The sequence below is a fragment of the Rhipicephalus microplus genome, chromosome 8 (assembly GCF_043290135.1).
Source record: "Rhipicephalus microplus isolate Deutch F79 chromosome 8, USDA_Rmic, whole genome shotgun sequence".
NCBI lineage: Eukaryota > Metazoa > Arthropoda > Arachnida > Ixodida > Ixodidae > Rhipicephalus > Rhipicephalus microplus.
In genome coordinates this window covers 130,609,499-130,624,072 of record NC_134707.1, presented here as the reverse complement: position 1 = coordinate 130,624,072, position 14,574 = coordinate 130,609,499, and the positions used below count along the sequence as shown (strand labels likewise).

The window sequence follows — 14,574 nt, the reverse complement described above, 5'->3', positions numbered from 1 at the left end:
GAAGTATAAGCAGAGCCTAATAAAACTGCAAACTTCTTGTGTGGAACGTGGAACCGGGAATTCTCGAACTGCACGGACTTTGTCAGGGTCGGGTTGAACACCAGTGGCGTCAACAAGGTGGCCGAGTAGTTTAATCTGCCGACGTCCAAATGAGCATTTTGACGAATTCAGTTGGAGACCAGCGCAACGAAAAACGTCAAGAATTTCCGAGAGATGAGACAGGTGGCTTTCGAAGGAGGGCGAGAAAACTATTACATTATCCAGATAGCAAAGGCAGGTCGACCATTTGAAACCGCAAAGAAGAGAGTCCATCATACGTTCAAAAGTAGCCGGGGCAATGCACAACCCGAAAGGCATGACCTTGAATTGGTAAAGGCCGTCGGGTGTGATGAATGCTGTCTTCTCGCGGTCGCGGTCGTCGACCGAAATTTGCCAGTGTCCGGATCGAAGGTCAAGGGACGAGAAATAGTTGGCGCCGTGGAGGCAGTCGAGCGCATCATCGATTCGGGGTAAAGGATAAAAGTCCTTCTTGGTGATTCGATTCAGGTGGCGATAGTCGACGCAAAAGCGCCAGGTGTTGTCCTTTTTAACTAAGACCACAGGGGACGTCCAAGGACTCGATGAAGGCTCAGCGACGTCTTTACTCAGCATTTTCTCGACCTCCATCTGTATTACTTGGCACTCAGCATGTGACACGCGATAAAGGCGCTTGTGGAGTGGACTGGCGTCGCCGGTGTCGATGCGGTGGGTTACGGCACTTGTGCGGCCCATGGGACGGTCGTCGACGTCAAAGATATCCAGGTAAGAAAATAGAACACCCCGGAGCGCCGCAACTTGGAAAGGTAAGAGGTCGCTGGAAATCATTTTGTCGAGGAACGCCTTATTTTGCGACCTGATGACAGGTTTCGCCATGGTCTTAGTGTCAGGCGTAAAAGAACGAATCGAACATTCATCAAGGGTGGAAAGATCGGCTAAAGTCATGCCTGGGGAAGCACTTGGGTCGACGTAGAGAAGTTCAGAACTGGAAGTAGCACCGTGTTGTTAGCAACAACCACTATAGTATGTGGTAGTGCGTTGTGGTGCGTAAGGGTCAAATCAATGAGGGGAGCTACCGGATAGTCTCCATTAGGAACGGACGGGAAGGACGACAGAGGAATATACATAGCAGCCTGCGGCGGTAGCCGTAGAGACTCCACGGATCGTAGCCGAGTGCGACTTGGAGGAGTGAAATCGGAGCAGAAAGGCAATTCGAGCCGTAAGATACCAGTAGAACAATTGATGAGGGCGGAGTGGGCGGTTAAGAAGTCAATTCCAAGGATGACGTCGTGTGGGCAAGCATCGAGGACTGCGAAGGGAACGGAAGTGTGGTGGCCAGCAACAGTAACGCGGGCAGTGCACATACCAAGCACCGATGATTGACTTCCGTTGGCAACTCGAACAGTAGAGAACATAGCTGGTGTGAGAACCTTTTTCAGGCGAGATCGAAGTGTAGAACTCATAACAGATACTTGGGTACCAGTGTCAATTAGAGCAGTAACGGCATGGCCATCAACGAACACCCGAAGTAAATTGCGTCTTGAATTTGTAGCCGGTTGAGGGTTCTTGTTCCGAGTCGTCAACGCAGCGCCACCTCCAGGAGCTGCACTCGTCAGTTTCCCGGGGAATTGGCAGAATTAGCCGGTGACGGAGAGCGGTGGCGTTGAGGGGAGCGTGACGGCCGACCCTGAGGTGACGGCGAGCGGCTAGACCAGTTACTCTGGGCGACAACGTCTGGGTAGGACGGTTCGGAGCGTGGAAATGAACGGCGAGCTGAAGGGTCCAGAATATGGTCATCCGGAAAACCGGGTTGCGAATAGTGTCCGCGGTCCTGACGGCGATCGACATTACAAAAGCTTGGCCGAAAATACCACCTGTTGCGGCAATGGCGGAAGATGTGCCCAACTCGAGAGCAAGGAAAGCATATGGGTCGATCATCGTGCGTGCGCCACCCAGATGGATTTCAGTAGCGTGGTGGAAACCGAGGAGTCGAAGCTGCCGCAGCGACAAGTGGAGCAGAGTGGTGGTCAGCGTTGTGGACGGGAGTGCTCATGGGCTGCGGCATGTGCCTGGCGGGCTGCTGAACCTGGACGCCCAGGTCAGCAAACTCCTGACGTACGACGGCTTGAATAAGCGAGACTGTTGCCCAGTTGTCTTGCGCAGGGGGCTAATAGGAAGCGATTGCCTTGGCTTCCAGCTCCTGCCGAACAATCCTTGCGATATTGGCAGGAGGCGCAAGTGAATGTGGCGCTGCAGAATCTTCGCAAGACGAAGTCGCAGCAGTGTTTGGTAGTCTCGCGATGTGGTGGGTGATTCGCCTGCTTTTAGCTTGCTCAAATCGCCGGCTTTTAGCTTGCTCAAATCGACGAGCAACTGACCGACCAAACAAATCGCGAAGCTTTTGCTTGCATGTGTCCCAGCTGGTTAATTCTTCTTCATTCATCTCATACCAGGCGCGTGCCGTACCCCGTAGGTAGAATGGTATATTTGCCAGCATAAGCGTTTCGTCCCACCTGTAGTGCTTGCTGACGCGCTCAAATAATGCGAGTCATTTTTCGACGTCCGTGCTGTCCGTCCCGGAAAACGTGCCCGGGTCGAGAAGATGGGGGTGAATCACAGGTGATGGAGCCGGCGCGGAAGGCGAGGCCTGAGTGCCAGTTTCAGGCATCGCGGCTGGACAAAGCAGGCGTCCACTGCGGAGTTCCAGAGCCGGGTTGTGTGAAGACCCCGCACCTTCAACCAAAAGATGTTACGAGGAGGATTTATTCACCGAGAGCTGGTCTTGCTAACGGCTTAAAGAGCGCACAGTCATGCAGGCCAACGGGAGAAGCTCGAGAGTCCAACCCAGAACAACCACGTTGTCGTCTTCTTCATTTGGGTGCCAATTCAGCTGTGTCGGGGCGACAGTTCAATACACGTACCAATATATATATATATATATATATATATATATATATATATATATATATATATATTGTCGGCGTCATCGTCATCGTCGGTGTACTGGCTCTGCCCGTTCATTTTGCGAGGTCTTTCCTCAATTAAACGCTGTCGCAACCAAGACTACCGAGACTTCATACGTGGTGGAGGTAATGCTCATAATATATATATATATATATATATATATATATATATATATATATATATATATATAGAGAGAGAGAGAGAGAGAGAGAGAGAGAGAGAGGAAAGAAGCGTATACTTAAGGGCTCGTTTTTCCGTGTTTTAACACAATATAAATGAGATCTAACAGACAGTAATGCCAAGGAATGTACAGGGGAAGTTATTAGAACCAATGGAATGTACATAAGAAGAAAGAGAAGTGGATGAAAAAATAACCAGCTGTTCTGCTCACGGCTGGTTATTTTTTCATCCACTTTTTTTTCTTCTTATTTACATTCGATTGGTTCTAATAACTTCCCCTGTACATTCCTTGGCAATACTGTCTGTTAGATCTCATATATATATATATATATATATATATATATATATATATATATATATATATATATATATATATATACAATGGTCTAACAAGTGCTTTTACGAAGCCCAACTATGCTGTATAAAACTGAAATAATATTATAAATATAAAAAACCACTCATATTGATGTACACATCAAAATAGTTTTCATGCTTATAGAATTCTCATAAATTTGAAAAAAATGAATGCCCAATTAGTTATCTAAATTTGAACATAGGAGAGTATAACCTCGCTTCTAAGTAGATGACCTAATTGGACTGAATGCCGGTAATCCAAGGAATAAATTTTGGCATCCCTGTCCACAATTTAAAAGCCGGTGTACGAGAATATAAAACACATCCGAATGCTAATACGGGGCTTCACCGCTGGTCTCTTAAAATGATGCTTGTATGTAGATTTCGTAAAGCATAATTAGTGGTTCTCTCCGAATCCCTGATCGAATACTGTACGCCCTTCGCAAGACTTTCCATGCCCGTACTCTTTTCATGGTCCCATGCCAAAGAATCCGGTTATAAAAAAATATTTCCAAATATTTTACCGAGCTTAACTGCGATATATTTCGCAGGTAGCATGGTATTCTAGGTAATATTGACCTGGTATATAAAGATAAAATTGTAATCGCCCTCTTTCAAACATTTACACCTAAATTAATAGCCTGCAAACGTTTAATAATTGTAAAATATACTTCTTTAGTCGATTATATATGAATTCTATATCCCTGTCAGAAGCAACAAAATGCTATATCATCTGCATATACCTTTGGGTATACTTCATCATGACTAAGAGTGGTGCTTAGCAATATAATAAAATGAAAAAGTGACGTTACTGCTCCTCCCTCAAAAACTCCTCTTAACCTGGAATGTATATAAAGAATGACACTTTATTGAACGAAACTCCCTCAATTGTTAAATACTCCTTAAACTACCTTACCATATATTTAGAGGTTTCTTAAAATTTTAAATGATCTAATAATACTTTATGCTCTACACTCTTGTAAATTTTTCACTAAGGCGATCACTGTTGCTTTTTATCTTTTTTTTGCTCGCACAGTTAGGGAAGACAGTGTGCAGAGCACGCGGACCTGGCAGCGTTGACAGGACGACTCAGGCGAGCTTGATCGAGGGTTTGATCGTGACATCGTCTGAAGTGCTGTTTGTCAGTGTTGCGGCACTGCCTTTCCACGTCATTATTCTCCTGACATGTTGCATGGTTACTTTCAATCGCTGAGTTCCTAACCTCTGAACCGAATTCGATCCGTACCAGCCTCGATCGCGAGCGAAAGTGTCCGTGCGACACTGATGTCATGGTGTGGTATGAAAGCAAGCTTCACTGAGTAAGTTCGAGCCACAGCCGCTTCCACAGCGCCACGCTGGAGGTGGCAGCGTCATTTCGACAAGAACTAAATGAAAACAGAAATTGGTTCCAAATCTGCATGTTACACCGCAAATGTAGTCGAAAGACGATAGTCTTGTGTCTGAAGAAACAAAACGTTTATTTGATGTTCTGCGCAAGCAAATTGGTGAAGGGTATTCTGGAAGCGCAGCGTATGAGTGCCTGGAGCATGTAGCGGAGGGTACGTTGAATTCACCACTCGGACATCTAAAGCGGGGCTGGTGACATCTAAGGCGGGGCTGGTCTAAGGCGGGACTGGCAGCTTCGTATACGTCAAGTGTCACATGTGCGGCCGGCGAGCACGGCGCGCAAGAGGAGCGCGTGGTTGGCGTGGTGGCGCGGTTAGTTCACAGCCTGTTCTGTAGTTCACTGCTGAGTCCAGCCGTGTATTCACGTGCGTTTGAACACTCGATGCGTTGACTCGATGCAATGAGTGAAGTCTTATCGAAACAATGCGTGACGTCACTGATGTTCAGGTGCCTATCTTGAGGAAGCACCTGCCGGAATCGAAACTTCAAGACGGCGTTCGGTCTTGGTACGTAACGACGGAAGACGACGTCAAACAACTGGAAAGATCCCTCGCTGCTGCCAACGTAAAATTTTCTGTGCGTTCGTCTTGAAGGAAGCCAGGTGAGCGAACATCGGTGAAGGCAGTCACAGCTGTCACATCATAGAAATTCGGGCCAATCACTGCTACGGTGTGATTTATTCTCTTTTCACTTAATTTTCTTTCCTCCTCAACTCACTTATGATATGAATGCGTAAAATGTAGGACCTCATTGTCTCTTCTTTCTGATGTCGTCTAGTCTGCGCAGTGCGTGATTTACGAACGCGCCTCAATTCATGCCTTGTAAAGACTTCAGTTGTTATTAAGGTTGTCCAGAATTTCTGTTGTGGGAGCTTTTTGAGGGTGGGGGATTGTAAATCCGCGAGTAATAGAAGTAATCCAGCCTGGAGGCTGTTTCAATGTCCGCAGCTCGGCTCACTGGGCTTGGGGATGGCGCGAGTTTTTATCGTTCTGCAGGAACAAAGGATTTCGACACTTTGCGCTGAATAAAACAAGTATCCATGTAATGCTAGATTAAAGGTCAAAGTACCGCCATTGACTCGTGCATAAAACCGGAATAATACTAACCGTGCAGCAGGCGTTCATAACGTGGTTTAATAACTAGAAGCAGTTAATTGCGCGGTGCTGCTCACAGTGTAGTGTTTAACAAAAGGAAGTGCGCGCTCATGTGTGCTTTTTTTCGCAGGCAACATTGTGTTCAACAGCGCAAAAGGCGGTGTTCCAATTTTTTTGAACCTAGTGGCCTTCCGGGTGACGGGAGACCCAACGAAGCAATGCACCTTTGAGGACGAGTATTACAAGAAGTCTGATGCCCAGTACCAGTTATGTAGCTTGAAATACAAAAAAAAACTGAGAAATTTGATATTTAGGTTTCCTGTTACTTCTTGGCTTTGGGCGACATTATTTCCTGCGTAAGGAAGTCGTGAATTTCTGGCTGTTAAGTAGAATGTGAAAACTGGAAGCATGCTAATGAAGAAGAGCGCTACCATGGCTTCTATTGTCCTAGTATTTAGTGTTCACCATAAATAGGTGAACAACAAATATAACTCAAACATAAGGCTTTGGACCTCCCCTACCAAAACCTATTTTGTTTACCTTTTGTTGGATGAACCAGTTGCAGACTGGCAAGGCATCAAAAAGAAGAGTCTGCATCTACAGGGCAAAAAGAAAGGCCGCCAAGGTACCCTGAGGAGCCACAGGTGATACTGCACTCTTTAGATATGAATTCACATAATGAACATATTGACAATGATGTCATCTCTGCAGAAGTGCTCTCCGAGCCTGCAATTACACAGGCAAGTGTAACGCATGCAGGTGTCTCGACACTGCGTAAGGAAGTTATTGCACAGTGGGAAAAATGTCACTCAGTTCTTCATTACTGTGTTGATGTTCAAGCATTGCGTAGTGCAAAGAGTTTCCTTGAGTCCAGTTTTAGTGTTATGGCGAAGGCTGTGCCACAGTCTTCTGGTCTGCAAGTTAGGGGTTCCCCAACAAAAGGTTGTTCGTCCTTAAAAACTCTGCCAAAACGAAGCCGATGTTGCTAATTTCTCAGAAGATAACTTGAGCGAAAATTGTTGGATTCCATAAAATAGCAAAAAAATCAAAATTTTCAAACATATATATGTCCAAGCGCTCTTGTAGCGAAAATTTCGCCACAATAAGATGCTTTTGTTTGTATACACTTAGTACTTTTCCTGCATTTCTTAGTTTACGGCACTTGTCCTATCGCTGTCCTTGGTTTCGCACTAGTCCTCGAGTGCCATAAAATTTCATGACTTCTATAAGTAATAATGGCCACATGTTCATATATTTCTAATAATTGTGCCAGCATCATTGTTCACTTGTGGCAGTGCAATAACCAACAAAGTATATTTGTTTGTGCGAGTGTAGACATTATTTTTTTTCCTTCTTGTCGTTGTCAGTTTATTGCACTTGAACCATTGCTTTTCTTTGATTCAGAATATTGTTCTATTGCAATATATTATGTATTTAGTGTATTGTTGAGGCATACTTTGAAAATATTGTTCGAGTGCAAGATATTATGTATTTGGTTTTTTCTTGGTTTATTGTTAAGCTCTCCTTTGTTTGAGAATATTGTTCTAGTGCAATAATTTAAGTATTTGGTTTATTGTTAAATGGCCTTATTGTCTGAATAGTTTTATCGAGCTCAGTCAAATTTGTCCTGCACATTCAGCACACTTGGAAACTCCATGGAAAGAACTAGAATATGTATGCAGGAGAACGTGCGTCATTTAAATACTGTCAGTTGTGCTGCAATTCACCGTCTTTTTATTTGTTTGCGAAACAGAACAGTTGGCAGCATTGGTGTTGACGTAAATTCTGATGAGCACTTGCCCGGCACAAATGTCAGTAATTTCTCTAACATACATTCCTTCCCATTTATCCAGTTTCCCATCCGGAAAAACATATGTGTGACTTGCCTATACTTTCACATTTTAGTAGCCATAGAAACACAGACTGCTGCAAGCAAAACTATAAGGGGATACCTCACTTGAAAGCGGCGAGCAATGTAGCAGGCGCTAAGCTTCAAGAAGCGCATAGAGAGGTGAAAATGTAGTTTTCGTGCTATATAGATTGCTGCACATAAGAACCTACGAACAAGCGTTAGATTACCGGCCATGGCGGCCGGTTTCCTGATTGAGGCAGAAAGCAATTATGTCATGTGTTCAAGATTTGGGCGGACGATAACGATCTTCAGTTGGGCGAAATTAATCCGGAGCACTCCACCACAGCGCGCGCCTTATAACATGCGTAGTTTCAGCGTGTTAAACCCCATAATCAATCAATTACAGCACATATCCAATGAGTGCAGCAATCACCAGTAGGCTTTAACACCTGTTCAATCGCATTCTGACAAAAGAAGCCCATTTTGCAAGATTGCAGCTCTGTTTTGCAATGCCTTTTTTACCTAGCGCAACTGTAAAGCAGTCTCCGGCAGGAATAACCATGGAAAGTACATCAAGAGCAATGCCAACAAACTACAATTTCGTATGACATCTTTATTTCGATATTTCGCTATAATCCTTGAATTCGTTTTAGCTTTAGTAAAGCCATTTTGTTTGTTTCCGCTGCTGCGGCTGGCTCAGTTTTTCAGCTTCGGCAAAATAAATAATCAATGCTCCAAAATCTGCACCGACGAGAACCAGTTGTTGATATAAACAGTCGATCTTAAGATCTTTCTGAACACCCCGCTCCCCCCATCTTATCTAGATGTTGTTCCTTCACATTGATCGCAAGGACCTTTACGATAGACCATAACTGGCAAAAAGGCAATGCGATAAATTCCACACCATGTCAGACACGGGATGACCCATCCATCCTGTGCAATTTTTTCACAGAACAGGGGTTTATCGCTGTGGTTCGCACAGAGCAACCTAGTCCGACAAAAACAGAAAAAAAGTACTGCTGCACACATGACGCGTGACGTAGCCGAAACTGCCGGTTCACAAGCCCCGCCCTAGACGTTCGAGTTGAGAATTCAACGTCTCCCGTGTAGCGGAGGCGAACGAGCGCATCGAAGCAGGTTAGACACAAGCGCAATCTGGCAGTTTTTTTCGAAAACGAAGGCATAGAGCCCGCGCAGAAAGATGCATGCCAGTCTCGGAGTTGATAAGGTGTAGAACGCAAAGCAACGGGCATCTGCCACCTCCGTGACTTCGTAGCATTGCGTCGGAAACAACTTTTTGAGCATCACGTTGCACTATCAGCGCAGCACGCTAAAACGTTACATTCCTTGAAGTTACTTGTGTTTGCCTCTTCTGGTAAAATGGCAGAAATACAAAACTTCGAAGTGTTGTAACGGCGCTTCAAATATGCGCAATGTTTGTTTTTAATTGACAATCGCACAACTATGAACGCAAAACCTTAAGCAATATTGGTGGGCGCTGCGAATGGGGTTGGCCGTTCGGTGTCTTTTGAGGTATCGTTAGGGTGGACAAACAGAAAAATGTACAGACAGACAGACAGACGAAAATTCTTTGTCCAAGGACCCCAAAAAGACTATCGTCTTTAGTAAACACGTATCTTACACTTCGTTTTCATATTCTCATTTCCAGCGTTCTCAAAGTTATCCAGTTTTGGTTTACCGTAACGCAATGAGCAAGCGAGCATAGCTTAATTAGCGCGCACAAAAATGTATTATTAAACCCCGCCGCGGTGGTCTAGTGGCTAAGGTACTCGGCTGCTGACCCGCACGTCACGGGTTTGAATCCCGGCTGCGGCGGCTGCATTTCCGATGGAGGCGGAAATGTTGTAGGCCCGTGTACTCAGATTTGGGTGCACGTTAAAGAACCCCAGGTGGTCGAAATTTCCGGAGCCCTCAACTACGGCGTCTCTCATAATCATGTGGTGGTTTTGGGACGTTAAACCCCATATATCAATCAATCAAAAATTTATTATTCTACAACAGCAATGTCCTGTTGATACGCAAGCATAATGCTTGACGCTCAGTGCACACGAAACCCTGAAATCAGCATGCTTCTCTAATATGCTTACCGATGCGGCAGCGCAGAAACTAAAAACAAAGAAACAAAAAAACAAACACGCTTCTTTTGATACACCAAGGGTGCGTCTATGATGGCCAGACATTTCGTGTGGAATGCTGCGAGCTGTCTGGCACAGTATCTAGAAAAACTGTCAATTCAATGCCACTCGTCACCGTCGAGATAACACCGACACACCACACTCTCATCTGCGCACTGAGGTGAAGCAAAAGTCATAAGGTAGGGGCACAGTTTGCTTTAATATATTTTATTCCCTGCTACGTCATTGCATAAGTCATGTGGGACTTTTGAATTTTTCAAGGTCAATACGCCACATGGTGTCGTTCACGTGAACTAAACCATTGATGTCCAGAAAAGCTGGATATGGCAGCCCTCATTTTTCGTAGAACCCTAACAATAATGAAACCAGCGCTTAAAACATAAAATCTCCTAATTGGGCTACTGTGCTAACGTGATAAAAATGGTGTGCGTCACTCACCTGGTAGGTCATATAGTCCTCGGTCACGTAGGTTATTAGCCGATATGAGTGAAGGTTCGAGGCACTTATTTGTGAGCCTACCCAATCTTTGTTGCCGCAGAGCTACAAAATTAAATCGAATATTAATGAAACGAAAACAGGGATGAAGACATTATCAAGCATGTCTGTGACAACAAAGTGCCTACATAAAGAATCTTCACCCGAACATTAGGAGGTATAACGGCATGCAGTGAAGCATGGACAAGCCTCACAATCGCTCGTACAGCCGTAAAGTGTCCGCAGTCTCAATTCGTTGTTTAATTGCGCAGAGTTGATGACTACTCTCTTGTCCTGTGATAAGGTGGAAGACTCGTATTTGAACGAGTGATCAGTCTGAGAGGGCGCCCATGGTCGATTTGACATGACCAGAAGCAATACAGTAGGTGGCGTCGTTATTGTAGCTCAAAAAAAGACAGGAATTACCGGAACACAATAGACGTCAGATTCTTCCCAGGCGTTTCTGCGAAAAATACCACCACCAGAGCTCTCAATGCTGCACTGGTCATAAATGAGTTGTGCAAAGAGAGCTGTCAGCCAGCGAACGTGCATAGCCTCTGCTTTTGCTTTGGGGTTGAGGCAACAATTTCCTAAAATTCAAGAACCTGGCAAGCTTCTGTCAATCAAACATCGCTTCGAAAAAGTAGAAACCATATCAAAGCGAACTGCGTTTACAATGCAGAAGAGGTTTGAGTTATTTGGGAGCGCTGCAACTCGCAATTGAAGTTCAAGGGAGCATCGTGTGACACTGAATTTGAGGAATGCACAACAAGTTGCATTTTGTAACGCCTAAACACGTTAAATGTGTGCATACACGTGATACCAAGTGATGAAGTGCGTACACGAGCAATATATCTTATGACCGTTCGTACGAAGCTCGCTTTATGCGGCATGAATGGCACCGGCGAACAGCGCCTTTGTAGTCGCATTCTCCATCCATATCTCGCTTCCTGTGCGTTGAACTGTTTTATTGCACATCCTACAATGTTCTGCTGACGCTTGTTGTCCGTTTGTATACACAGAAAACGGTGATTCATACGGTCGACCTTCACGGTGTACAACAGGCGAAACTGAGGTCTCCGAAATATCTCCGGCAGTCGCGCAGACTAACAGTAAAAAAAAAGCCTGAATGTGGTCACGAGAAACATTTTGAGATTTACTTTATTGGCGTACGCGTTTGTATTCTCTGACGAACTTCAAAGCTTACGTGCGCGATGCTGCGTGGTCGCGACCATTTAAGATTACTGGTCTTGTGGCGTATTTGACGTTTATCGCACCCCTCAGAAGTCAACTGTTGCATGGCGCCCACCACCGTAGGCTCTGTTGAGCTTCATATACAAAGTTACCATGGTTTTCTGTCAAGGTTACTGAAACAATCACAGCAGACCTACATCGATAGACTTTCTCATGTGGCTTGCTGTGGAGAAGGGAGTAGTTTGCTCACCCAACACGTTCGCTACAGCTCGCATTCACTGCATCTCGGCATTCTGCTTTCCGAATGCTACGGGAATCAGTAAAACTGAAGTTCTGTGCATCCGTGGCAATTCACAAAGCAACAAAAGCGTCTACTGAGGTCGTTCGTCATAGAGCGCTGGGCTCTTGTCTCTGCTTTCTTTTTCACCATCGTTCTGGCGAGTAAAAAAAGCAAGGACGTCGTAGCAATGCGGTGATGCATCCGACTTACGGAGGGAAAGGCGCAGCTCGCTTTCTCAGTGTTGAAGCACACACATCTATTATTTAGCTCACACGATGCTCTGCATGCACTAGTAGCACCTACTTGCGCATCAAACTGCGCAAGTGTGCGGGGCTTTGCACTACCCTCACCGACAAATAGCGCTACGTCTTCGTAAAACTTCTCAGTTCGACGTATATGAGTAATTTTGAATTTCAGTTGGCGACTGTAGAACCAGGTACACTGAAGTAGTGAAACGTTCACAAAGACAAGTATATTGCGCTAGCGGCTCCTGCAAGCGCTCCATCAAGTAGTGCTTCAAAATGTTGACGATGACATAACCTGAGTCAGCTCTAAGCGCGCACATACACATCGTCCTCAAACTATCGTCAACGACTGATACAGCAGCAAGCGCATGTATGTACCAATTTCGAAACTTTTTTCTCCGAATATGAAGCAGGACTTGGCTTTTTGCGCAAATAACAACTACTTTGTTTTATTGTATATAACAAACCACCACACATTCAATAAGTTAGCGTGCACTGTCATGTTGCTTGTGCCACAATTTTGATAGTGGTGCTCAAATACACACGGGCCGAGGCATGGGGCATACAAAAAAAGAGAAAAATGACGAAAAAGCAGCCGCCACGTGCGAATGTGATACGAGTCCGCAGTGTTGCGAAGCGCGCCTCCGACGAGGTTACGAAGGGCGCTACCAATCTGACCGCTGCAACCACTGTTTCGAAAGACGGCGACGCCAACACGGTCCCGAAGGCGCCACTGCTTCGAAGTCCACCGGGAAGGTCACCAGCCGTTTGGTAGCGTAGGTTTCTCAGCTCGCGACTGCTTCTGCGCAGAGCTGATAGACGAGCGGACGAGACGACGGTGAGTTAAACAAGGTTTATGTACAGCATATATACAGAGGCGTTACGAATTCGGCACTGGGGCCGACAGCTTAGAGACCCGAAGAGCCGAGCTCTCCTCTCTAACACATAGGTCTGCTCTCAAATGGGTCTGCTAACACATAGCTCAACTCTCTATTACATAGCTCTCTTCTCTGACACACAGCTTAACTGCTAACACATTGCTCAACTCTCTATCACATAGCTCTCTTCTCTGACACACAGCTCAACTCTCTATCACATAGCTCTCTCCTCTGCCACACAGCTCAACTGCGACGCACATGTCTGCTCTCACATAGGACTGCTAACACTTAGCTCAACTCCTTGACACACAGCTCAACTGCGACACACATGTGTGCTCTTCAACAGGTCTGCTGCTGCGACGCGCCGCAGGGCTCCTTTTATATGCACCGGGTGGATTCTTTGAGAGAACAAATGTCCAACCAGAAGTGCCGCTGGTCGTGAGGTCAGACTCCTCCAATGGGGTCGCCGCTGGGCTGCGTCAATCTTTCTCATCGAATCTGGAGAGGCTGCGCTGCAGGTGGCTGCACCCAAGGACGAGTGACGTCGCCAGGCATTGCTCACCTCCCCCCCCCCCCCAGACAGGAAGACGCCGATTGCTTGATCAACGGCTCGCTTGCTGAGGTGACTCAGTGCACGTGGGTGACAGAAAGGCGCCGTCGCGTGTTGACGCCGTTGAGTTGTTCATCGCGTCAGGCGGGCTCGCGTGCTGGCCCTGACACAGATTTTCTTTTTCCGAGGCATGGACGTTCACTGCGGACTCGCAGGCATAACAGCACCCCCGCCACCAGACAATGCGCCGGAAAGACGAGCTGCTTCCACGTGGCTCGGATGTCAGGCGCGCTCGTTCGCCAGGTCCCTGCAGGTTCGCCTCAAGGGCCATGGGGAGAATGCAGCTCCAGGCTCTGTTCTGGGAACACATTCCATTTTTGAGGACCGATCCCAGCTCCACTGGCTTGTCGCTACAACTTGTCGACCAGCTTCATTCGTCTCTTCTGACGATCCTTGGTTTCAGCACTTGTCGATGGTTCTGCAACTTGCTAAGAACGGATCGACAACAGACAACACACGACACAAGCAAGTGCCCTCGGTCACCCGACAGAACACCAGACCAAGTATCGTACAACATATTCCTAGCTACGTGTCTATCGGAATTTCGTTCCCTTTAAATCAAGAGGCACACGTGGGACACAAGACTCTTAAAACGACAACTCAATTTTTTTACACGTACAACAACGTAACAAATTAGAATACAACATAAAGTTGGCTCCTTGAGCTCACACTGGACGAGAGCGCTCAGCTCAGGTCGTGATGAGGTTAAAATTTTGCCCCGAATCGCCCGCGAGAAACCGAAAGGTGGAGAAGGTACTTACTAAAACGCACGGCTCAATGCGTCAGCATTAGCGTCTAGCTCTCCTTTTTTATTTGTAGCGAACGTCAAAGTTGAGATGTTGAAGCATCA

The 14,574-nt window shown here is 46.0% G+C and overlaps 1 protein-coding gene across 1 annotated transcript in view; it reads right to left on the bottom strand.

The window, feature by feature from the left end:
* Positions 1–14,574, bottom strand: part of LOC142768374 (uncharacterized) — a 410,323-nt gene that overhangs the window by 34,877 nt on the left and 360,872 nt on the right. Inside the window, exon 10 of the mRNA XM_075870345.1 lies at positions 10,482–10,583. Coding sequence (XP_075726460.1) covers positions 10,482–10,583 — 102 coding nt within the window. The remainder of the gene's footprint in view (positions 1–10,481; positions 10,584–14,574) is intronic.